This window comes from Hakea prostrata, chromosome 7, assembly GCF_041222555.1.
Source record: "Hakea prostrata isolate BN-2017 chromosome 7, UWA_Hpros_2, whole genome shotgun sequence".
Lineage (NCBI taxonomy): Eukaryota > Viridiplantae > Streptophyta > Magnoliopsida > Proteales > Proteaceae > Hakea > Hakea prostrata.
In genome coordinates, this window is record NC_142606.1 from 1,402,728 (window position 1) to 1,429,304 (window position 26,577).

A 26,577-nucleotide genomic window follows, 5' to 3' on the forward strand; every position below is an offset into this window, starting at 1 on the left:
ATTCTCAGATAGTACTACCCCATCGTGGACAGACCAGCGAAGCACATAGATACAAGGATGATGCTCCAGTTAGTGGATACAGGGAAGACAAGGATAGGAATGATCATACACGTGAATCTAGGTATGTCAATCCTATCTATGATAGGTTTGAAACAAAGGAAAGACCACCATGAGGTAGAGCCCACCAGCAGACACCAATTACACTAGAGGAACATATTCGATCTTACTTCAATGGAGGCCAGGACCATAGAAGGGAAGCAGGCTAGTGGATCCCTAGACCCACAGGTGTTCTATAACTGGGGTGCTGCCCTAGACAACTACTTTGACTAGTATGACCTATTAGAGCACAAAAAGATGAGGCTAGCTAATAAGACCAAACTAGTAGTTGCTGCTAGAGACTTGTAGAGCACAATAGAGAGAGTTGTACCATGAAGGCAAAGAACTTATGACCTAAAATTAGATATGACTAGAGTTGGACAGAAAGGTACCTACCAGAGCACTACAAAACAAGGTTATAGGAACAATTCCACACTTTGAAGTAAGGTTCCATGTCTGTTGCCGATTACATCCAGCAGTTGACTCCTTAACCTCAAGGACTGGGACTAGAGAGAGCAAACTACAGACCATGACCCCATTTAGGCTAGGTTTGAAGTATGATATCTATGTGGTCTTCAATGTGACTTGCGTACAAGACCTCAAAGACTTATTTGTCAAAGCCCCGCAAGCTGAAACCCTACTAGAACAAAAGAAGCAAAGCATTTGGGGCTACCAGAAGGACCTAACCAGCACCAAGCCTTTCACTTCTCCACTGTGGAATACACCCAAGACATATTGTAGATCAAGAGGCCCAATCATCAACAACAATCCAAATGAATGTTTTTACTGTCAGGAGGAGGGCCAATTTGCCAGAGAGCATCCTCAAAGAAGGAGAGATTCTGTCTTCGACACTAACAACAGGTTCCTGAAGAGGATGTAATTTTCCCTCCACTAGAAGCAGTGACAGGAGGAATACGAGGAAGAATACATGGACCATGACCATCTTGAACATGATGTCCAAGATCCTAGTGACAGAGCCCAAAATGAAGGTCAGAGTAGTAGCATATTCTACACAAGACCTAGGGCAGGAGGAATACTAGCTTACTTAAACCATCGTGGACAGCGAAAGTAGTGTCAACGTGGTGTTTGAAAGCTTCGTCAAGAGAGTAGCACTCAAGACCAAAAAGCACACCAAACCTTAAAAAAAGTCTCCCTCCTCAACAGTGCTAAACTTATTGACTTGTAAATTCCCTGTGCATAGTGCCAATAACTCTACACTCTTACTTTGATGAGATTTAGTGCGACGTAGTTCCCATGAAGCATACATACATCATCCTTGGGAGGCCGTGGTTGTTTGACAACAGCGTCACCACCACCTGCAAAGAGAACAAGTGGGTTTTCGAACATATGGGACAAAGAACTATGCTCTTGCCCCTCAATCTGTGTGAAGAAGCCAACTAGGGTTAATGGGAAGGGGAAGGCTGCAGGAGAGAGGGGAAAGCAAGGAATGGGGCTGGACTTGGGGGAGGGGTCTGGAGTTACTTGGTGGCTGAGGATGAATGCTGAACTTGATGAATTCTGCAGAATTTCAGCATTCTTGAAGTTCCACAGGCCCCCTCTTGGGAATTCACGACTTCTCTTGCCTTCAACACTCAATCAATTTTATTAATTCAATTTAACTTACTCTTTACAAGGTTTGAAGGCTTATTTATAGCCTACTGCAAGAAATTAGACTGGGACTCAACTTAAGAAAAGAAATCAAAACTTGGACTCTAACCTGCAATTCAAATCTAATTAAAACACCTAAGGCCTTAAGCTCACACAAGGAACCTTCATAACTGACTCTAGATGAATCCAATTTGAATTCTAAGAGTAGATGTAGATCCCTTGCAAGGAGGACAGCTCTAATGGACTCCTTCACAACCTTGGAATCCCACTCTAATCAGGACTCTTTAATAACTTGTACAATAAGGACTCAAAATAAAAAAATAAAGTAGCTATAGGGTCCCACATACATGAACCCAATTATACCCTAACTTGGACTTAACAAAAAATTGCAAAATGACAAAAATACCCTGGTGGAATTAGGGGCTTTTAGGGAAGCAACCCCCGGCCTGTGCTCCCCCTGGATGTGTTTTCCTATAGACTTGCCTAAAATTTCTTTAGCTGCATTCTTGATAGAGGTAGCCATCTATTTCACATCATATTAGAATCTCCATCCCACCTTTTACAAATTTTATCAGTAAATGTCTCCAAATGCTCCCCTTTTAGTTCCACCATCCTAGGGCAGATAATTTTACACAAGTCCAACACTTTGCTGTGGTAAATTACCGCAGCTGAAAGTCCAGTACCAGACAAGGCACTAGACTTTGTAGCATAACATGGATTCTAAGAGATGGGTTTCGAGTAGAGAGTATATAATAGATAACATCTGGCTCATTCAGATTTCTACTATAAGAGAATAGCTATCTTTATACTAGTTGTACCTCTAAGTTGTGCTTTCGTTGGGTGGTTATCAACTCAAGGCCAGCATCAATATCAATAAGACCCAAAATTCTTTAAACTTGAGAGAAGACAGATCGAAAGAGAGTATAAACAAGATGAACGTAATGAAATTAACAAGAAGAAAGAAAAACAAATTGCCAGTTAAAGAAATACCACAGCTCAAGCATAACAACATTCTCTAGGAATTCTAACTATAGCACTGTGATATCTAAGGAGAGTGATGTAGAACTTGGGCTGGACTGAATCAGCTTCGGAAGGACCAACTGGACCAGGTCACAAGCCCAACTAGTCTTCTAGAATGCCAAAAAGAGACCAAAATACTGTTCCCATAAACAGTAGAGTGATCAGTACCATAGCCCTTTTTTCCCTTTTTTCCCTTTTTTCATGTGAAGAACTTTTTATGAAGACTGGAGACTTTCTTAGAAGTTTCTAAATATGTCATTTCCTTAGTAAAACAGTTCTTATTTCCTATTTTAGCAGTTTCTAATATAGTTATTCATGCATGTGGCTGCATTATAAAGCTTAGTAATTTCTAATTCTATAAGTTTCTTACTTTCTTTATTTGAACCAGAGTCCTAATCCGAGAGTTGGTCTTAGTTTAGGAGTATTTTAGCTTTCCACATATACAACGTAATCCCCCCTCGTTAGAGAGAGATTGGAAAATATGACTTGAATTTATGTTTGTGAGAGCCTGTGTGGCTGGTGTGTGCGTGTGAGCATGCTTCCCTCTTCCCCTTCTCTTAGATGATTCACTTCCCCTTTTTTCCCCATCCTTCTAGTTTTTTCTTTCTTTCCTTCTTCATCTTCTCCTCCTCCTTCCCCCCCCCTTCTGAAAGTTCTCCATAGCAGCCTATCCTAAGGTCTGCATCAGGGAAATTGTTTGGCCATATGAAATAAATGCCAGTGACAGCAAGGGCATGAAAAGTGCCAGAGGTGCATGTTAAAGGCTCTAAATAGCAGAAGGAAATACAGAAAGGAGGAAGGTCCTGGTCAGACAAGAACAAGGCATTGAAAAAGAGGATACTGATTATGCAGGTTGCACATAATAACATTTTGTTCATGCCTTGATCTGGTGTGAACGTGTTGTAAATAAATTTCCAGATATTGGTCACTGATGCATTTAATGATCAAAAGACCTAAAACAGAATATATAGAAAATCTTCACCATTCATCCCTAATTGAATAAGAAAAGCAGAAGGCAGCTTCATATTTGCGAAGGCTGACCAAAGCAGAAATGCCTGACCAGATTCCAGTCATGCACATGAAATGAACTCTGGGTACATACTCATATAAGAATTCTTCAATATCATGTACCATATTTAAAGTAACCACAGAAGTATAACACCTGTGACTGTTAGTGTAACTCCCCATAGAGAGATGTCACAAATTCAAATATGAAGAGAAAACATATAAACAAAGTAGTATATGCCAAAATACATTAACGTAATTCCACTTTAATTTTTATGAAATCTTTTTTGCTCTAATTCATGAAAAGATAAGAACAAATAACTGTAAATAAACCATGGCTTCAACACCCCACCTTTTTCCTCGAAAGTTTTGGAAGAATAAGAGACAAATTAATCAGCTGATAAATTTAATCATGTTGATGCACTCACAGTTCCCTCAAGCATTTTCAGTAACGCTTGCTGAACACCCTCACCAGATACATCTCTGCTAATGTTTAAGCTTTCAGCCTGCAGAAAAGAAGTGAACTAAATAAGGATCCTTAGGTTATGGTTATCTAAGCAAGCAATCCATATTTCGGTAATTAAGAGAACCTTCTTTGTTATCTTATCAACTTCATCAATGTAGACCATTCCCTGTTGAGCAGCTTGCACATTGAACTCAGCGACCTGTATACCAAGTTCAACAGGATAAAAAAGTGAATATGGAAATGGCAATTAGAGAGTTAATCCAGACTGACATTTTTTTAAATAGCGTGAATCATTAACATTTTAACAATACGAGTTATGTTTCGGGGGGGGGGGGGGATACATCAACAACCCATGCTCCAAGATGAAAATAAAGTGTATATGTATGCAAATATGCAAAATCTGTTGTGCACACAAACACAGGTACATCTACATTATATATCCAGAGAATCCATGTGGTATGCCCGCATAACAAGGAACCACAAAGTGTGGACAAAGATTAAATGCAGCAACCCAACATGCAGAGGATGAAATTGAAGAACCTACCAAACCCTAATGAGCAGGCTTTCAAGCTTAAAAAAACCTATTTAATTCCGGACTGGATCTGAATTTGATTACGTGAGGAAGGACATGGATACATTAGGTCTTGTACCAAGTATGATCTTGGATAATGCCTATTAGAGGGAAAAGATCCAGGTGCTGGTCATCTAGGTGAGTTTGTCTTGACCATAGATTCAGTCTCAATCAGCAAGGTATTGGGATATATCTCGCTCTTTTTTCAATAGGCAAGATGTTAAGCTCCTAATCCAGTTCAACAATGGTTTCCCTCCCTCACACTTCACTCCACAATTAACACAGAAAGCATGCAGAAAACACAGAATAAAACCAGCTTAAGGTGAGGAGAATAGCTTCATTGATTCATTTAAGAACAGAACAATACTAACACAGTTCAGAAAAAATATGGAAATTGTCGATACATCTTGTCATAGTCCTCCCAAATGTTTTCACGTGAAGGAGCCCTTTCCACTTGACTAACACTTCCAATGTTCCTTGTGCCGAGAAACCGATAGCCAGCAACTCTAGAATGAGCCATAATTCACAATCCTATGCAAAGCACAAGGGGAGTGGCTTTGGAATGATATGCTGTCAGATCGCCTTCTTCAGCTGGGAAACATGGAACACAGGGTGCACCTTCGAATCAGCAGGCAAAAGAAGTCGATAAGCAACTGACCGCACTTAATGAGAGGGTAAGGCCCATAGAAGCGGTGGCTGAGTTTCTCATGGGTTCCTTCACAAACTGCTTGAAACAATTGAAGTTTAAAGAAGTCCTACTCCCCCACTTGATAACTCACCTCTTGACGGTGTGCATCAGCTGAAGCACACATACGGTCTTGGGCATATCTGAGATTTGACTTTAGATCATCCAACACTGTTGCATGCTTGGAGAAAAACATTGACCTCAAAACTTTAGACCGGCCACCTTCCCACCTCAAAAAAACCGGTGGTTCTCCCATGCACACGACCTGAAACAGAGTCATCTTAGCAGTTGAGTGGAAGGTTCTCTTTCTACCAGTACTCTGCCAAGGCAGCCAATCAGTAGTCGTCCCATGGTTTCCATGCACAAAAACACCGAAAATAGATCTCCAAACTACAACTGACCACCTCCTTTTGGGCCATCAGTTTGTGGGTGATATGCACTGCTGAACTTCAAGGAAGTACCCACCAACTTGAAAAGCTACATCCAAGAGTTGCAAATGAAGACTCAATCCCTATCAGAGACAACAGACCTGGGGAACCCATACAGCCGAATGACCTTCCTGCTGAACAATACAACTACATCCTTAGTTGAATGGGGGTCAGTCAAAGCAATGAAGTGCGTGCATGTACTTGGATAACTGATCAACCACCACCAGCACCATCTCCCCCTCTGGTTTTGGGTAAGCACCCAAGAAAATCCATATTGATAACCTCCCAAATCTGCTCAGGTGTGGATAATGGTTGGAGGCCACCGGTTTCATGGACTAATACTGCACTGGCATGTGTCACAGCTGGCTAGAAAATCATGGACAGCAGCCTTCATTCCGACCCAATAAACTACCCAGGATCCTGAGTGACCCCCAAAAGCTGTAGAGTGAAACTCAGACAGCAACTTCAGTATCAGCTGAGAGTCCTCGAGTATGACCATCTTGCTCTAGTAGAGTAGGATTCCATTCTTGAGCTGGTAATTTTGGGAATTCCTGGGAGCCTTTTGACAGAGCCTCAATCACCATCTTATAGCACTCTGACGCCTAAACCACCTCTCTAACCCCCCCCCCACTTCCATGTCATACTACTGTTGAAAAGGAAGAGAGTTGTATGTCACTGTCCAGCTGTCTAAAGAGCACGTCCGCTGATTCCTGGCCTATAAATGATCTCAAAGTTAAGTCCCAAAAGCTTCATGACCCACTTTTGTTGGTCATTGGCCACGATATTCTAGTCAAATACATATTTCGAACTTTTCTAATCAATTTGCACCCTAAAGAGCCTCCCAATCAAATAATGGCGACATTTTTGGATGGCCGGCAATATCGCCATCAATCCTTGTCATATACCAACTTTGCCTGAGCTCAAGGAGATAACACTTGGCTCCAATAAGCAATTGGGTGCCCCTCCTACATGAGGACAGCTCCTAGCCCACATGCATCATTCTCCAACACAAATTTCTTCGTCAAGTCAGGCATAGCTAACACAAGGACTGTTGTCATGACTGTCTTTAATGCTTCAAACACCTTCTTTGCTGCCTCATCCCAATGGAATGCATCATTTTTTAATAGACTAGTGGGAGGTGTAGGTACCTTTCAATAGTCCTTGATGAATCTCTGGTAGTACCGGGTCAGCCCCAAAAATCCTCATTAGGCTTTAAGGTTTCAGGGTCAGGGCCACTCAACCATACAATTAACTTTTTGAGGGTTTGCTGCTACTCCCTCTCCAGAAATGATATGCCGATCATCATGCCAAATGAGCACTTCTTCCTATTCACCACGAAACTATAATGTGGCAACAAAACAAAAGCGGATCATAAATGCACTAAGCCTTCCTTCATGGACCTACTATACACGAAAATAACATCAACAAACACCAATACGAATTTTCTCAAATGCTCACGGAATACCTCATTCATTAGTAATTGGAATGTAGCTGGTGCATTGTGAGTCCAAATGGCATTACAAGCTCGTAGGGCCCCTGCGTCATTCAAATATGATGGTAGACCTCATCCAAGAGCTTGTCAATCATTTGAATGGGGAACTTGTGGGGGTACGGTGAGTTTGTTTAGAGCCCTATGGTCCATGTATAATTGCCATCCACCATCTTTCTTCTTGACCAACAAAACACGACTAGAGTAAGGGCTCACACTAGGTCAATCGACCCTCAATCAACATCTCCTGTACTAGTCTCTCAACTTCATTCTTTAGACAGTGGGGATACTAGTATGGTCTAATATAAGGTAATGTGCTGCCCTCAACCAATTGCATGTAGTGCTCATGAGATCATCGTGGAAGCAACCCTGTTGGTTTGGCAAACAAGTGCTTAAATCTAGCTAATAGCCCGACCATTGCAGTGTCCTCATGTTCCCCTTCTACCTCTAAGTTTGTTGGCTATAGTTGCAACCAATACCCCATCACCGCCCTCTTGCACTAATTCCCATAGACCTTTCATGGTCGTCTCCATCTAAAGCAAGGCAGGGTCATCGTAGAGCTTTCATAGTTTCCCTGTGCCAATCGAAGCTCATGGTTTGAAGTCACTGGTTACTCCTTCGCTCTCCTAATGTCGATAACCACTCGACCCCCAAAATGATGTCGATGCTGCAAAGATTGAAAGGTAGAAAGTTCTACACAAAGGTCACCTTCGCTGATGGTGATTGGCACATCTTGGCAAACCCCCTTCTCATGCTACTCTTGCTTGTCTCTCGAATCATTCCCTTGGATTGTTAATCCCCAAAGGTCCACCAACTTTAAAGCCACGAAGTTGTGGGTGGCACCAAAATCACCACATCGTGACTCTTGACCCACCCTTGCAACTTCATCGTGCATCGGGAGCATGGTTTGAGGTCTAGTGAGATCGCGTGATCTCAAAAACTCAAGACGAGTTCCACTGTGAAACTAGATAAAATTTGGATCTTGGCCATAATCTTGGTCCAGGATCCTCTTTTAAAGCCCCCAACTCAACAAATTGAGCAGAGATACTCGCAATCTTGACCTAGACTCTCTAGGTGCTCTCAACCCCAACTTCTTCCCAAATGTTGTTTCTTGAGTTTTACCATATTTTTGGCTGAAAACCTACCAGAGCTTCGCCTAAAACACTTGTACACTCTCCTTGGCTCATCTACAACAAGAAATAAAATACAATCAAGGGAACTTTTTTTCCCAATTTAAATTTTTTTCTGAAGGGAAAAATCTGCACAAAGACACAAGATTTTTTACGTGGGAAACCCCATCCACTAATGTCGATTGTCAAAATCAGTTACAAAGAGGAGAGTTGCATATTTATATCAAAATCCTACTTCCAAATATAATCGATACTGTAGATCTCTCAAGGTAATCTGCTGCATAACCTCTGTTCCCCAAGGAGGCTGCCCTGCCGTCCTCCGCATTCACTCAAAATCAGGCCCACATATATAACATTTTCGAAAAATATCTTCAAGACTTGGTGTTTGACTGTGGATTAAATGTATGTTAAACATTTTTGCCACATCTACAATTTCATGGAAAAAAAGTTTATGATGCTTATACTCTAATCTTTTGATGTTATAATATTCTACTAAGTATTGATATGGATGGAACTATGAACAATTTAAGTTGTTTGATGTATGTTATCGCCTAAAACCTTTATGTTTTCATAAATATCAATTAATCTTTTTGCATTTCATGTTTTATAAGATAGCATGTTCTTCCCTTCAACATTTCAATGTCAAAGTTAGGATTGAATTGGAACTCATACATACACTCATCTCACAAATCTAAGGCCGCCACTATGTTTAGAAAGCCTAAAATAGGCTAAATATCAAGTTCCAACCTGACCCCTAGAAGCCACCGAGATGGGCCATCGAGTTCACTCAAGTTGGCCCTTTTTTTCTTTTCTTTTCTTTTTTTAGTTCTAAAACCTGATCTTGGCATCTCGGTTTTCTAGCTGGCCGAGATCAGGTTCAAGACCGAGATTTTGAACCATGGTGGGGAGTTTATTCCAACCAAAGAAGAGCTTGATAGCTCCACCTCCATAGGTGCTCCTCCTTCCAGCACCCATTCTCCCCCTTGATCTTTCTAGTGCTTGTCGTCGAACCTAAGTCTTCCCAATCATGTAGAAAAAGCACATAAGCTGTAACAGGACATTGATGGGCTCTGGAGTATGAGGCATCACAACTAAAGCAAAGGCCTTTGTCCATTTTGGCCTTAATCACTTCCTTTGTCAACCAGCTAAACTTGGTGCCCCCACCTATCGTAGCGAAAGTCCCTATTTAAGCAGAAGGAGAGGTCAAAGATGCTGGCCAGTTTTGGGGTTGGTTTAGCTGAGCCACTGTCTAGTTAGTCCCTTGGTTCGTATTCGCTTTTGCATTGGACCAAACTCTAACTTTATTGATTGGGCCCAAATTTAAACAGTGTTGGACTGGACCCTAGTTTGTAGTTATGGGCTGAATTAAGTGTTTCATGGTTTTGCACGGCCCAGTTTTTTGCTTATACTACATGGGCCATCTTCATAATCTAGCCCAAGGACATAGGCCCAAAAAGCTTGACTACGGCCCTAATGTCTTCGTTTGACCCCATCATGAAGGCCCCTCTTAACCAGCCTTCATCCTGAACTCCGATGGCTTCTGCAAGAGTCTCGAAGGCTTATTCCACGATGGTTCTATTCTGGAGAAGGGCTATTAAAGCCTCCTCAGAAGTCTTTATTTGGGGTGAACAGAATCGCTGCACTATTGCTTCTTTCAGTCCCACCCATGTTGCGGTGGGTTGTTCAAAATCTATGAACTGAATCCACCCCAGGGTTGCGCTTTCAAAACAGATTGTTACAGCTTGTAGTCTCTCTTCCACACTCAACCCATGTAGATAGAAGAATCGCACAGCCCTTCTGATCCATCCTATTGGATCTTCCCCCGTGAAAATGGGCATCTCAATTTGTCGAGGAAGAAAATCATGCCAAGACTCTGTTTCTCCCGCTCGCTCATGGTTTTCATGATTTCGCCCCTGGGATTGCTCTCCAGCCATGAGATGGAAGACCCCCTCTCCTCTATTCTCTGTGAGCTTCAACAGTTGAGATTTCAGAGTCAACCTCAATGGTCTTCCCCTTCAGCAGGTATGCTCTCAACGCCTCCCTGAACTTCTCCTATTTGCCTTTTCTCCTCCTCTCTTGATGCTGCACAAGGGACCCTAACTTGGAATCCATTGCCAACATCTGGCCTTGCAAATCCTTCACATTGGTCTCCAAGTCCTCTACCCTGCAATCCATTCGGCTCCATACAATTCCCCTGGAATCAAACTGCTCTGGTACCAATCTGTTAAGCTCCAAATCCAGCTTAACAACAGTTTCCCTCCCTCAGACTTCACTCCACAATCAATACCAGAAAATGCACAGCAAACACAGAATAAAACCAGCTTAAGATGAGGAGAATAGCTTCATCAATCATTCATTAAAGAACATAATAATAGCTAACACAATTCAGCAAATAGGATTAGATTAAATCAGCAATACAACTGTTCCCCTACAAGCTACCCAAGAGGCCAAGAGCAACAGCTCCACCCCCTGCAAGTTCAACCTTGCAAATTCCCTCACAGCAATCCAGCATTCCAGCCTACCTTCCCTTTTCTTCCCGTGTTCCTATTCTAACGAATTCTCCCTCCTTTCAAATCCAATTGATCCAGCAGTCCTACAACCTCTGTCTCAGATCTGGTCCCTTTTTAGGTGCATGGTTGTGGCTGTCTTCCTATCAGTAAATGCCACCTATCCCCTCTGGTTGCTGCTCACGTGATTCCCTGCTTCTCCTTTTTATTAGCGACTGCTGCTAACATGTCCAGAAGTTTCATTATGTCAGATTTATGCTGATAAGATCAATGCTTCTGCCACCAACCTACATAATATGACAACTCCACGGACCTTTTCGGTATAGGGTATGGACGTCATTGGGCCGATCACTCCTAACGCTTACAATGAACAACCTTTCATTCTAGTGGCGATAGATTCTTCCGCAATACTAGAAGCCAGTCACTAGAAAACTCTTGGCGACATAAAAAAACTACACTAGCTTGCAAGATATCTCAGTCAAGTCGAGATCTTGAATCAAGATTACAGTTCAACCAAATTTTGAACCAACTCGATGTATAAAAGCAACCTCAACTCAATTGAGTCAAGATATCTTATCTCAACTTGATTGAGTTCCTGCATTTCTGCTGTTGTTTGCTGTATTCTTCAAGGTTTGACTAAATCTTCAACTGACGTTGGAGTTGCTTTGCCGCTTACTGCTACTACATCTAGCACACATTTACAACCAACCTAACCTACTTTCAAGCATTTCTAAGTTCCTCCATTTCTGCCGTTGTTTGCTGTATTCATCAATGTTTGACTAAATTTTCACCAGAATCTTTGGAGTTGCCCTTGCAGCTGATTGCTACAACATCTAGCAGACATTTACAACCAAGCTAGCCTACTTTCAAGCATATCCCATATTTAGATGGAAATTTTTGGTAATCAGTACCTCACATGCTTGTGTAACTCCATACCATCTCAAACCTGTTTCCAATTCATCAACTAAACCACAAATAGTCAAAACACCAAAGGCACATCATCAAGAGGAAATACCAATGATGCAGATCCAGCCTTTAATTTGGGTTCTTCAATTGCCGTCCTGCTCTTAGAAGCCAAAGTGAAGCCCCTAGGCCAACTGCTCTTTAGGGCCTTTTCGGTATCAATTCTCATTTCTGATATTTTTTATTTTCTTAATGTGTTTAGTATCTTTAAATCCTATTTCTGTTTAAAACAATAGAAGAACCCCCACAATCCATAACAGATTATTTTTCTTTCATCTATTATGGATTCTCGGTCAAAAACTCATTATATTCATTTTTGCAAAATTCACTTAAAATCTAAATGCAAATTGAGGGTATAATAGTAAACATACATTCTTTTTATGAGAAACTTATTGTCTCTCCTTTTTTCTCACTCCCATAAGTCCATAACTTAACAATTTGTTCTCAATTTGCATTATCATTTTCTATCAATTTTTCATTTTAACATACCAAACTTATTTTTCATTTCATAATTTATTGTGGACATAAGTTACCAAACATTTTTATTTCTGACAAAAACGGAATTCTAGTACTCATTTCTTTTAAATAGGCAAAATAAAGAATGAGAATTGATACCAAAAAGGCCCTTGATTAGTTTTCTTTAGGATCCCCATGGTTGAGTCCCTTCCCTTCCCCAACCCCTCCTCTCTCATTCCCCTCACTCCCCAGCCCCTTCTCTTTTTCTCTTGCGGCCGAATCTGGAAATTCCAGAATTCTGTAAGTTCTATTAAAATAAGTCCTAGAAGGTAAATCCATCCAGAAACCCTTTCCCCTTTACAGACTGCCCTAGGGTTCACATCCCCATCCCCAACCCTATAAACCCTAGAATCTCAAAGAACCCTACAAATTACAAACCTAACTAGTGAAAACTCTGCAATCACGGTCCTATTAAAAACAGATTATTTTCAGACCTAATTCTAGTCTAGCAGACCCAAACCCCTCCTTAATTGACCCTAGACCTACCCAATACCTAGAACTAAGAGTTCTGAACCAGATCAGACCTAGCCACAGGGATCCTTGTGACTTTTAAGTACAATATGGCTGCTGTCCTTGAATTCCATATCTGAACAGCAGGTTACAAGCCCTAAAATGCTGCTGTCCTTTGAGATTTTAACCCAAATGGCAAGGTATTGAGCCCTAGATTGCCTGCTGCTTTCTTAGAAAAGATCCTCCAACTGGCCCTGGAATTTAGGATTACATCAGTGTTATTTTTTTAGTTGTCTTACAAAATAAGTGTAAAAAATAGACATGATAACTGTGTTGCAATAGTACGGAATAAATATATGAACTCCATAGGCCGATCTACAGTCTAAGGAGTCTAAATTTTTTTCCAACTCCATAATACTTTATTTTATTTTTTGAAATTAGTATAATGATATAAAAATTATAAAAAGTTAGGGAAAATGCATGTACGGTTTCTGAAAATCATAGAAAAATACAAAAGGACTTTCCATATTTTTTGAAGTGCTACGCATGTCATTTCATACTTGGTTTTGCTATGGCATCCAATTTTATTGCCAAAAGATTTAAAAAAATGTTTTTGTATTTGATAAAAATACATAGGCAAAACTTTGTTTTCTTTGTCTGAAAGAAGTTAAATTGATGTTCTTCAATGACTTATGAAAGCATTTTATGTATGCAACAATGACAATGTCGAACCATCAAAGGCAATACAAAGGCAGGGAGGGGAGACTTCGCAGAGCCAGGGGAATGGGAGTTCACGGGGACAAGAGGATCAGAGCCAAAATTCATCTAGAGGTTATGGAAATACTAGAGGCAACATCGCATGGAAACGGAACATCAATAGATTGGGAACAAAAGAAAAACTGAGTGCAACTTCATAGTAGGTGGTGCTACTAAGCTCAAACAACATCTAGCTGGGACCTTTAGAGATGTGGTAGCATGCCCATGGTTCATGTTGATGTAGAATGGCTATGAAGGACTCCATAAAGGGAGGGCTCAAGCGGAAGGCAGAGAGAGAGAGAGAGTCAACATTGCACTAGAGGAGGCAGTAAGGCCTTCATATGGAGTTGGTGATGATGATGATGATCCCATGTTTGTGCCCGGTGACACACAGAGGTTAGGATTTACACCAAGCAATGGCTAGGAGTAGGCATCATAGGCAGAGGAGCAAAGGTAATGCAAGAGCTGGTACCTCAAGACTTTAGCAGCTGGACCATCTGAGTTAGGTGGTTTTTTCCAGAGATCATCAAGTCAAAGAGCTCCACCTTCACCAATGCCTACACGAGGTGATCCTATTCGAAGCAAGACCCACAAATGTTTAGAAAGAAGGGAGTAAAGTAGCCCAAGATCAAAGGGTCCAGGAAGAACATGAAGTGGTTAGTTAAAGAATCAGTTGCAAAGTAGATGTTCTTCAACACCATCCCAACGAACAATGCATAGGGCCCATATTACCAAACTATGATTGACACCATTGCAGAGGTTGACCCGAGTCATAAAAGGCCCACCCCTTTTGAGATCACGAATGTGTAGCTACCAGAGTAGACGGTTGAGGTTGATGACTACATTGCAGAGATGAGGCCATTTCTGGAGAGCTATGGGGTAACCATCATGTGTGATGGATGGAACAATCCAACAAGAAAGTTCATCATCAACTTAATAGTATATTGTGATGGACTAATGGGAGGACAGTTTTTCTAAGATCATTGGATGCATTAAAAGAAGTGAAGGATCATAGGTACATCTACAAGCTCTTAAAGGATGTGGTGGAAGAGGTGGGGGTGAAAAATGTAGTACATATTATGACAGATAATGACAGCAACTTCAAGAAGGCTAGGGAACTTAACTAACATAAGATACAACCTATTTTGGACACCTGTGCTGCTCACTACCCTGATCTTATGCTGAAAGATATTGGTAAGATCAAGATGGTACAGAGTATAGCTGACAAGGCAAGGCAGGTCACCAACTTTGTCTGCTATCACGGCTACACCTTAAACATGTTAAAGGAGAGACGCGGTGGAGCCTAGTGCAAACCGCAAATTACCAAATCTATGACTAACTATAATGCTTTAAGGAGTACTGAGAGTAAGAAATCAGGAATCAGAGCTATGGTTGCATTTAAATAGTGGTTTCAAAAGAAAGGGTCTAGCACTCAAGGTGGTAGACAGGTATACGCTACCATTTTATCAAATGACTTATGGAGATAGCTGGGGCATGTGGTTAGGATGATGGACCTAGCAATAAAGGTCCTACATTTGATGGACTCTTCTTTGAAGGGGCCCAATATGCCCCCATCTGTATGTTGCCATCGAGTTGATAAGGGAGATAAACATTCGTGAAAATCATCAATGGTTGGTGGACACAACATCTTATGCATCCACTACATAAAGCTGGTAAATGAAAGTTACTTACACAATATGTTAATAATACTTTTTTTGGGTGAATAAAGAATATGTTAATAATACTTATTTGACCATAAAAATATATAATTGTGATTTTAAATTGTACAGCTCACTATTTGAACCCCAAGTACCAATACAACGAAACTTATACTAAATACAGGCCATATGGCTAAGATAGAAGTAGCAAAGCAGACGGTTGCCAAGTTGGACACTGATTACGTCCTCCAACCCATTAGCAACATAGAGGAGAGATAGGATCTAGGAGTTTCATTTGAAAGAAGTTAGGCTAACCATTATTACAAATCATCGTACATCAAGACCTTCAGCCACACATTCAAGACATTTGGATCAGATGTTGCAATGCAAGGTTGGACACGCGGCGATCCTGATACTAATATGTAATGTTTTTGAATTAACATTGTAGATTTAGCGATATTAGGTTATCTAATAACTTCATCTTTTTGTTATATTACAGCTGAATGTCAGGTCTTATACAGAGGGACCGCAAAGAACAAGAAGCAAATGGCAATCAAGGTCCTCCCCCAAACTTGCTCTACATTTGGATGTGAAAGGAACTTGAGCACTTTTTCCTTGATACACTTGAGGAGGTATAATAGACTAGGTTCCAAATGCCTTAATGACATGGTAAGTGTGCACTATAATTTAAGGTCAAAGCTCCAGCATGTATGTATGGGCTTGAAGGGCAACAAAAACAAAGGGATACCATCGAACTCGTCAATTTCTTCCAGGTAGATTTCAATGATGAAAAACCCCATGGTGGATTGGGTGAAGGCATGAGCCACTGTTGGATCAACTTAGAAGGAGGCTGGACCCTATTATAGCTCAAGAGACCAGCATTGATGTGGATGAATTCATGGTTGATGAGGGCCAGATACATCCTAGAGAGGCAGCATCTGTATAATTTGTGCCACCCGGTGGAGTTAGTGTAGATGATGAGGACTGGTCTATGGACCAGGTAGTGTTGGTGGTGATGAGGCTTAAGCCTTCAACGGTTGGAGTGGATTCAGACGAGATTTGACCTCCTAGTCAGACTCATGCTCATGGTGGCTCAAATGTCGGAGACTCTCCTACTATTGGAGCTAACAATAGCAATGCTACAGGTGATGATGTTGGTGACGGTGGCGGTGGCGGCAAGCAGTATGGACGGTGGTTTTCAAAGTGGCAGTAAGGTGGTTTTTCAGCTGCCTTATTTGTCATGGTTTTATTGACATGCAGTTTTTCAGCCGCTTTTTCACCTAATTGCTACTATTTTGTCACATTGTGCGCCTTGCTGCCTAGGCGCCAAAGGGGTCACTTTTTTTTTACATTTTGTACATAATAATATTTTTTCTTGATTTTTTTTTCAATCAAATTTTATTCTACAAAGCCATTTACGAATTTAATAGTTAGTCATTTTGGAATCAGGAATCAATAAATCATTAGATGGACAAGGCACTTATTTGGCATCACACTATCATAGAGGTAAGTAAAAATGTAAAATTACTACTTTCATTTTCATACTTATAATTTCATATTGTTCATAGTCATATGTTATAATGCTTGATGAGATGAACTTATGTTTGTGTTCTTTTTTGAATAATCTTTCATAATTATGATTCTTTTTTTTTTTTTTTTTTTTTTTGGGATGATTGTGATTCTTGAATGTTTGTTTAGCTTATAATATAAATTTATCAATTTAAAAGTAATTGTATTGAAAAAATTAGACCCAACCGCTTTGGTTGCTTTATTGCCGCCTAGGCATCACTTTGTTGCCTAATCGCCTAGGTGAAGCCCCAACTGCTTTGGTCTCCTTGCCGCCTAGACAACCATGGTAAGGACACTGAGAGCGTTGTGTGATCCTAGTGTAGACTCATTGAGACCCATCAAATTCCCTTGGGAGACACAATACAAGCATGCCACCTAGGACATGGACTATCTTGGCATACCTCATCACAAGAGCAAGCCCTCTTCATCCACTGGGACTAGGGATTACTCAAGAGGGCCCTAAGCCCAGTTTCAACTTGGTAGACATATGGATGCAGACATTGATAGCTTATCAAGCTCTATTGTTGATATGAGCATGGTTTAAAGTATCCCACAATAAGATATGATACTAGCCAATACGTATCTATATTAGATAGAATCGATATGATATATATCAATACGTCTCTTTTTTCTTTTAAAGGGCATATATTGGATTGCACCATAATGCATTGACCAATATGATACATTACTCGATACGAGACAATACATCTCTTAAAATCACCTAACCGATACAATACTCGATACCAATACGTTAAATATTAAACAAAAGTATGGAGGGAGTTCATCTAGGAGGCATTGAGAGCAGAGCATTTCAACATATATGGTCAGACGGTTAGGATGGGGATGCCTGCTCCATCTTATTCTAGTGTTGAATATGGTTCCCACTCATAATCTGAGTCACAGTATGGCGATACAAGGTCTTCCTTTGTTGGTGAGATTTTTCTCCTACCTTGACCTTGACCCTGTCCCAGTCCCAGTCTCTATCCCTAACCATTCACACCAGCAACACACATGTGCTCAGACCTAACACCAACAACATTGTATGATCCTTTTGATATGTATGATGGCGGACCAATCGGTAGTACATCACAGTATCCATATCCTAGGATTGGTTACCTTCAGTATGCTAATGATTGTCATATACAAGGAGGTGTTGTCCGATTATTTCCAGTATTCTCATCTTCTATCATGGGATGCATATGTGCCACAGTATAAGCATAATGTAAGTCGGGTGTGATAGATGAAAGACCGACATCGCAGCTTCTACTAGCCTAGGACTCACTAATTTTCTTCATTCTTGTATTTGTTATGTAACCTATGTTATTAGATATGACTGATGCATTCCCAAGTTTGTGTCTTGTAATTTGTTAATTGTAATTGAATTGTGATTTTTAGAACCATGGTTATGACTTCTTGTATTCATATTGTTCTTATATTTGTACTTGTATTTTAATGAAAATTACAATGTTTTCTTGTACATCCATGCTTAGATTTGTGAAAGTACAAGATCCAGTTATGTCTACACACAGCCGGGCATGTGTGAATTAAGAAGACCAATTTAAGTCAAAATAATGTTAAAATTGTATTTATTGGCCTTAGGCTATACACCAAAAACTAGGTGAACAAACCACTTAAAACCCACCGAAACATGGTACAATCGATGAAATATTGACTGAAATTTTGATAACTCGGTGTTTTGACCTAGTCAAAACCAAAATTTGAAACTATAATATAAAGGCCTATTGAAGTTAGTATTTATATTTTCCAGTCTAGGCCAATTATTTTCTACTATGAGTTAATTCAATTAGAAGTTCAAATTATATTAGAGCTCTAGCTTATTATAAGCCTCTCTATTCGATGGGAAAGGCACCATTTCAAATTATTAATAAAGTATTCTCAATTTGAGCCCCCACCCCAAAAAAACCCTCCTCTCTTTATGAGTGTGTTATCGCTAAACTATGGTCTTGTCGTGCTTGAAAGGACGACCTTCTATAACTCCATCTCCATCTACAACGCCCCCCCCATCTAGATATCTGGTAGCCACAGCCCATCCTCCTTTTGTATCACATTTTTTTTCTATTTTTTCTCAAATTTTCTTGAATATTTGAACTTTCCAAGACACCCGAAATTCAATGTCAAATCTACACCAACCAACCACTAGATCTTCCCATACTTTAGGCATGTCATCAGCCCAACCCTAGTAACCTTAGGTCTAAGTTTGACCTCATTCTGACTTCCAAGATATTCTTGAATTTTCATACTCAATAAAACCCTAAAAACAAGAATCCTCATATCTTCCATTTAAGCCATCCCAGACCTACCAAATTTAAAGGATCATATCATTATTACCCTTACCTAAACATAATCCATGTTCCAACATGTTCCAACACCTAAAGACCCCAGTTGCCCATCACAAGGAATTTATCCCATATCTTCCATGGGCAAAGTATCCTTGATACCCTAGACATCATTTTAGAGTGCATTACTTCTAACCATATGACCCTAACCGAATCCTTTTCCCTAATCTAAGCCTATCCCTCACATATGAGTTGTTTCTCTTGAAAGATCTAGGAAGAACTAGGTGTTTGGATCTCATTCAAATAAAGATACATTAACTAGGGGAAAGCCTAAAGCAATATGTGTGCGTACTTCGTATGCACTTTTGGAACTAAGTCAGAACTGATTCAGCAGCTGTGAAGGGCTAGAATGTTGAGATGTAGGGAGTTATAAAGGAAAAGCCCCATATTGCTCAAGTTTGGTACTTGGTGCTTTCATATAGTTGAGGAGCTATCTCCACCTAATACATGAAGTTTTTTGTTAGACCTCTAACATGGTATTAGAGCTCAAGCCTATTTTATTGACCTCCCTACTCCCTAAGTTATTTGTCCATGCATTGAGCCAGGTATCTACAAATGAACTGCTGAGATGTTTGAGAGTTAAGAGGGGTTGCCCCACATTGATCAAGTTCAGCCATAGTTCCTTTATATACTTGAGGATCTATCTCTACCTAATACCTTAATGTTTTGGATTATGCTCTTCAACATAGACATACGCAGATTATATTGGGGCTTGGCAAGAATGGAATGGCAGGGATAGGAGATAAAGGGAAATTTTCAATATAGGAACAAATAAAATAGATGAAAAAGTACACAAATAAGGAATTAATGCTCAAAACCCTTTAAGAAAAGTTCCGTCTTGGCATAAATGGAGACTGAGATAGGTTGCCAAACCCTACATAGAACCAGTTTTCCTTGACAAACCTAACCCTCAGGGACAAGATGAGGCTGCTGTAAAGGGGGGGGAAGGCTTTTCTTCTTCCCAGTAAACTCTCAAAACAGATTAAGCTGTCCCCAGTAGACCAAGCATAACACGAGGAAGGCATCTTTCATCCTCAGTCAACCAAAACAAAGATAGTAATATATGGTTGGTTACTATTGTATCCATCAGTTTAAGAAGGCATGCTCACAAGTCATAAGGGTTAGGACCCACACTTTAGCAAGAGAAAAACCTCACAGATTCCTTTAACATTAAAATAAGTTTTCATTTGGACCCCCTGAGATTTGACTCTAATCAATTTCAATCCAATGACATTTTGCATTTGCCTCCCTTGTGGTATTCATAAAAATCAATTAAAGACACATTATTTTTATGACCAAAATGCCTTTATGCCTTTTTTATTTCTTTTCTTCAACTGGTAGCATATTCAGTTAGAAGATTACTCCAATACCAAAATTTTGGTACCTCATACCTCTGTTTAAAATCTGGGTAAGCTAAAAGAAGGAAACCAAAAGGACATAAGGGCTTTTTTCGTCATAAAATGACGATGTGTCCTTAATTGGTCATTTCTGGATACCACAAGGGAAGCAAATGTTAAATATCATTCTTTTTTAATCAAATTGACTAGGGCCAAACCTCAAGGGGACCAAATGAAAATTACCCTTAAGATAATGTCACAGAATATACTTAGTTGGTTGCAAAGGAGAGGAGGTTAAACTTAAGAACCACACGGTCAAGGATTCTCTAGTGTGACTAGTAGCAGAAGATGCTCCCATATAACTCCCAATATCTTTCATCACAGTCTGCTACAGAATATTATGACAGAAAAAACTTAGAGATTGTTAATTCTCTCAAACATCAATATGTCTTAATTTTTAGTTGGGAAACGACTCAATGAACTGAGTTGAGATGAAATGTATGGGCTCATATAGACTAAATGTCCATGCTTCACGGCACAAATTTCTTAGACAAAACAACGTTCCCTGAACCCATATATACTCAAGCCATTAAATCAAGGGAAAATCTCTCTCTCCCCTATACTTACTCTCGATTTACTCTTCCTCCCCTCTCAAAAGTTTCACCTATGATTACCCCAAAAATGTGAACTTTCACCTCTCCTTCTCCCCTATTTTAAACCCTTTGTCTTTTTATCTCTGTAATCAATTCTTTTCTTTTTTATCAATTTCTTTTTCTTCATTTTCTACTTTTATCTATAAGAATCCAATACATGTGCTTAGGTGGTTTTTTTCTTCCTTTTTTTCACCCCACTTTAAAGAGGTCTTTCATTTTTCTATATTTTCTTTTTCCTTTGATGGATTCTTATAAATGAGGGAGAAATTATAAAAAAAAAAAATAAATAAATAAAATACATCTAGTCATGTTTAATAGATTCTGATAAAAGATGGAGGGAGAAGGGGGGGGGGGATATATATATATATATACACGTCTATTCACATTTAATGGATTCCTATAAAAAAAAAGGGAGAAAGAAAAATGAAAAAACTTCAATAAAAGAGGAAGAAAGGACAAATATAAATATTAAAATTTAAAATACATCCAGGTATGGATTCTTACAAAGAGAGAGAAAAGGAAGAAAGAAAAATAACAAAAAAGCAATTTAAAGAATCAATGTAACCAATTAAAGAGATAAAAGCAAAGGGTAATTTGGCCATTTTAAAATATCTGGGAGAAGGAGAGATAAAAATTCACTTTTATGGGGGAATCAGAGGAGAATACAGAGGTAAAAGTTCACTTTTATGGAGGAATCAGAGGTGAAACTTTTGAAAGAGGAGTAAGAGCAAATAAAGAGTAAGTACAGGGGAGAGAGAGAAGTTTTCCCTTAAACCTGTCCTAAATGCATTAAAGATTAAGATCAAAAAGAAGAAAAATTCATAAGTTCAATTTGAAGCTTTTTCCAGTTCTTTGTTCTGCAAATATCATGAAAGGCATCAAAGTGTATCAGAAACCATAAATCCCTTATGCTTTTTCAAAAGAAGAGTAGACAAGTTGACATACTTCCACAAAAAAAAAAAAGGATAGTGGGAAAAGTCCATCAATTCATACTCAAGCTGTATAAACAACCGAAAAGACACATGTTTCCTTTCCACAAACACTATAGCTACACCAAAAATTGCCCCAAAAAAAATGCAACAAATTGTATATAGTTTAACTGTTTGCTTGACACCTGAGGTCTAGGATCAACTGTACTTTCAAATATTCAATCATTTAAAATATATAAATCAGCATCTGACAAAGATGTCTATTTGTTTGATTACATGCAGCATTTGTGAACCATACCGTGAGTAACTTATACAATATTGACTCCACATCCTCTCCAACATAACCTGCCTGAAAAGAAAAAACATTGATCACTTATTTCAGTTTTCACCTTTACATGGGGGGAAAAATCAAATACATAAATGTGCAGAGAAGTATGCATGAACTAGAATAGGAAGCACTCTATGGAGTACCAGTTAAAAAAAAAATATAATAACATACTCCGAGCAACCTAAAACTAGAGGTCCTAAATGTTAAAGATATAAAATAAAATAACACAATTTCTTTATGAATAAAGATTTCACCATACTACATTTATCTTTGAGAGAAAGAAATTCTATGTGAAAATGGTTGCATAAGCCAAGCTGCATATTGAAATGAGACAATGTCGATACAAAAGAAGTCTACAGAATTAGTGAAGGCTGGAAAGTAGTTCTTCAACCTCAGAATGCGGACAGCTAAAGATGGAATAAACCATCGCCAATAAATGCAGCAGTTAAAATATAAGAATTCAACTTACCTGTGTCAATGTTGTCGCATCAGCAATAACAAAGGGCACATTCACGAAACGAGCCAGTGTTTTTGCAAGCAGTGTCTTTCCTGTCCTTAGAAATATGTAATCAGAACAGCAATATCCAAACCAGTAGCATGTCATTAAGCTAACGGCAAGAATGCGGTTGATATCATGAAAGCTACTGAAGCGATTTTACTGCATGGTAGACAAATCATCAGGGATGACAAGCACTGACCATACCTGAGCCCGTTGGACCCATCAAAAGGACATTGCTTTTCTCTAGTTCCACTGAATCATCATCTTTTTCAGTTTCAGGGCCCACTGGTTCTCCAGACCTGGAAATTTGAATCATGAAATTCATTTTTATGAAGTGATGCACAACAATAGCCCAAATCCGGAAGCACTCACAACTGCTTTCGGATTTATTGCAACTCAAGGGATAAACTGGCTTCTATCAGCATGAGTCAAATATTCATATCCATTGCACAACAAATCGAGTTGAGGAACTCACAGAAAACTTACCCTTTCTCCAGAGATGCATGGTATATCCTTTTGTAGTGATTATACACTGCGACTGAGAGCACCTGCAACATGACAGATAGCTCAGAAGTGTGAAATAACCATCCCAGAGACAACCAAATAACCCTTTTCCCCTCGGTCCCTCACTCTAGTTTTCCTCCATAGTAGCTGGCAATGAAAAACATGATACAACATAACAATAGTATCACTCAGTATATCTCCTAACAGATCCTAGATCATATAAACATCAACATCAGAATAAGATCAAATAAGGGAAGCATATAAAAACAATGTCAAAGTAGACATCAGAAAAGGATGTGCACTTCGGTTCGGTACTGAATTCTAAGAACGCGAAGCCATACTGCAGACAATGCAAGAGGAAGCAGATAATTGATCAATGAATGAAACGACACACTTAAATGGACATACGAACTCAATAAATAAGAAATTCGGACCATCACCATGCCATTAAAAGCATTACCCCCACCCCACCCCACCCCACCCCAAAAAAAAAAAGAAGCCATTAGAAGGTAGAAAATGGCGTCCGACGCGGGGGGCCGTCAAATGGAGATATTTATTAGAGAAAAAAATAAGACGAGAAAGAAAACCTAATACCTTTCTCTTAAATGTCTTTAAAGTTGACAAATTATACTTATCACCTTTCTTAAAGAACAAAAATCGAAACTCTTTCTTTTGGTAGAAGAACAAAAATCGAAACGTGCAAGTAAAAAAATTACACACCTTCTTGGCTCGCTCTTGACCGATAACAAATTTGTCAAGGCCCTTGCAGATGTCCTTGGGCGTCGGCAAATCCTTTCCCAAGTTAGAGCCACCCCATCCACCCTTCTCCCCAAATGATCCGCCACCGCTGCCACCACCAGCAGCAGGACTGGCAGCCCGTATGACATTGACTCCAGGAGCAAAAGGAGGGCCTGGAGGCGTGTGCACTGCAAGCCCATTCCCGTTATCCCCAGGTGGTGTTGGTGGAGGTGGCCAACTCTCAGGTGGGTCACCACCGTATGACCTCAAGGTCTCCCAGAACGACACCCGAAGCCGATTACCAAAGTCCTCATCGCCGGCGCCGGCGCCACCACTTGCGGCGTTTCCATCTCTCTCGCTGCCATTCTCGCCAGGTTTACTGTCGGAATCCTTTGGCACTCCTCCCCTGACCCTGGCAATCTCAATGAAGCTCCCCTGCAGAGGAGCCATCTTGTAGGGGCGGAAGTAATACGCGGCCTTGCAATTGCGGCAGACATTGACGGCCTGGTAGCCTCCCCTGTCGCCGGGGCCCGGTGGTACGGAAGACGACGAGGTGGGGTGACGGTTGGAGAAGAGCAGATCCATCTTCTTGGAGCAGCGTGGACAATTGGCCTCGGCTCGAATCTTGCGAGTCTGGAAGTCATCATAGCTGCCCTCCCATTTGTAACGCTCCTGGAACCCCATCAGAGATTCCCTGCGACGGTAGGAACCCGCATCAAGGTAGTTGAAACGCGTCGATATGGGTAATTTTTGGGAGAAGCGGTAGTTCAACTGAGTCTCCGATACCGCTGAAAATCGCACAGTTCTCGTCGCCGTTTCCCTTGCGACCTTCCATCTGAAGATTACAGACATCCCTTCCCGTCGAATTCAAAGCATAGATAGATAGATGATAACGATTACGTATATGGAATCAGATCAGATAATCTGATCTCACACAAAACAGAGAACAAAGAACGAAAAAAAAAAAAAAAAAAACTTGTTGAAAGATTAAATTCCAGTACTGACGGCTAATGGAACTGAATACCGAAGAAGAAAACACATCAGAGTGACGAAGAGGGTGAGAGAACGCGAAGAAAGATAAGAATTTGAGGAAGACATCTGTTGTTCGATGAGCCAGTTCCTTTGCGTTTCCTGACCAGAGGAAAATAGCAACTCGATTTAGAATGCGAGAGAAAAAGAGCCAAAGCTTACTGTTGTTATTATTATTATTATTGACGTCACACTAACTTTGATGTTTCGGAAGTCGCCAGAGCGACCGATGTCCATTTTATTTTCCCGACGTATTACCTATTTCAGATTCTAAAATTTGACACTTGTGAAACCAAACCACTGCAGGCCAAAGCAGCAATGAAAGTTACTGCAAATTCCCGGCCCACCCCTTAGCTTGGATGTTAGTCAATTTCTGCTCCTTGGATCGGTTCAATTCTTTTGTTTTCGTGCTTTTCTCTGCTGTATTTTTCTCTTTCTTTTGTGCCTGTGTTTTTCTTTTATTTGTGTCTGTGTTTTCTTGTTTGAATGAAGTGTCGTTTACAACACAAAAAAAAAAATCCCCGGCCCACCCAAGTCTACATGCTGGTTTGGGGTCTAAACGGGTCGGTCTTGCATTGAATAGTGATAATACGATATTTTCATGGATTCATATAATATTCTATCAGTTTTTTGACTGTTTCAGTCAAAATCGAATAATAATTGAATAATGATTTTCTTTAGTTAATTCTTTTAAATGAGCATAAATACAAATTGAATACAAGTTTCTACTATTTGTTGATATCTTTACCATTTTATTTGTAAGTATTAGGTTTGAAATTTAAGAATTTAACAATTTTGATAATTATTTTAGTAAAAAATTAGAAGAATAACCAACGGGGGTTGGTCCAAGTGGTAAGCAGCTTGGTCCGCTTAAACAAGGTTCCGGTATCGAATCCTTGTGGATGCAGAAAATCCCCGCTGGGAGACTCACCTACCACAACCAAGTGTGCGACGCGCGTCGAACACCGGTTTATAAACCGGGGTTGGCAACCAAAAAAAAAATTAGAAGAATAGTCATATATCTCAAATAAAAAATTTATAAAAAGAAAATTAACAATAAGTAACAATGGCATATTTTTTTTAACCAATCGACACCCGCCACTAAATCCATTACCCTAAATTAAAAATGTTAAACCAAACACTTTTAAACCAAATTATATTTTGTTAAGCAACTTCCTCTAAAAAAAACTTTTTTTAATTGAAGGTAATTTAATAGTTTAACCGTTAGGATGATTAAGGATAGTTTGGGGTTTTAGAAAAATATTTAACGGTAAAAGTTAACTGAA

At 39.8% G+C, this 26,577-nt stretch overlaps 1 protein-coding gene across 1 annotated transcript in view; it reads right to left on the reverse strand.

Annotated features, from left to right (window-relative positions):
- LOC149008838 (CLP protease regulatory subunit CLPX3, mitochondrial-like) overlaps positions 1 to 25,458 on the reverse strand; it is a 43,812-nt gene extending 18,354 nt beyond the window's left edge. Inside the window, exons 1-7 of the mRNA XM_089160490.1 lie at positions 24,245 to 25,458; positions 23,507 to 23,568; positions 23,225 to 23,319; positions 22,991 to 23,070; positions 22,492 to 22,542; positions 4,320 to 4,394; positions 4,158 to 4,235 (exon numbers count right to left, since the gene is read on the reverse strand). Coding sequence (XP_089016616.1) covers positions 4,158 to 4,235; positions 4,320 to 4,394; positions 22,492 to 22,542; positions 22,991 to 23,070; positions 23,225 to 23,319; positions 23,507 to 23,568; positions 24,245 to 25,114 — 1,311 coding nt within the window. The 5' untranslated portion in view covers positions 25,115 to 25,458. The remainder of the gene's footprint in view (positions 1 to 4,157; positions 4,236 to 4,319; positions 4,395 to 22,491; positions 22,543 to 22,990; positions 23,071 to 23,224; positions 23,320 to 23,506; positions 23,569 to 24,244) is intronic.
- Between the last annotated feature and the right edge of the window lie 1,119 nt (positions 25,459 to 26,577).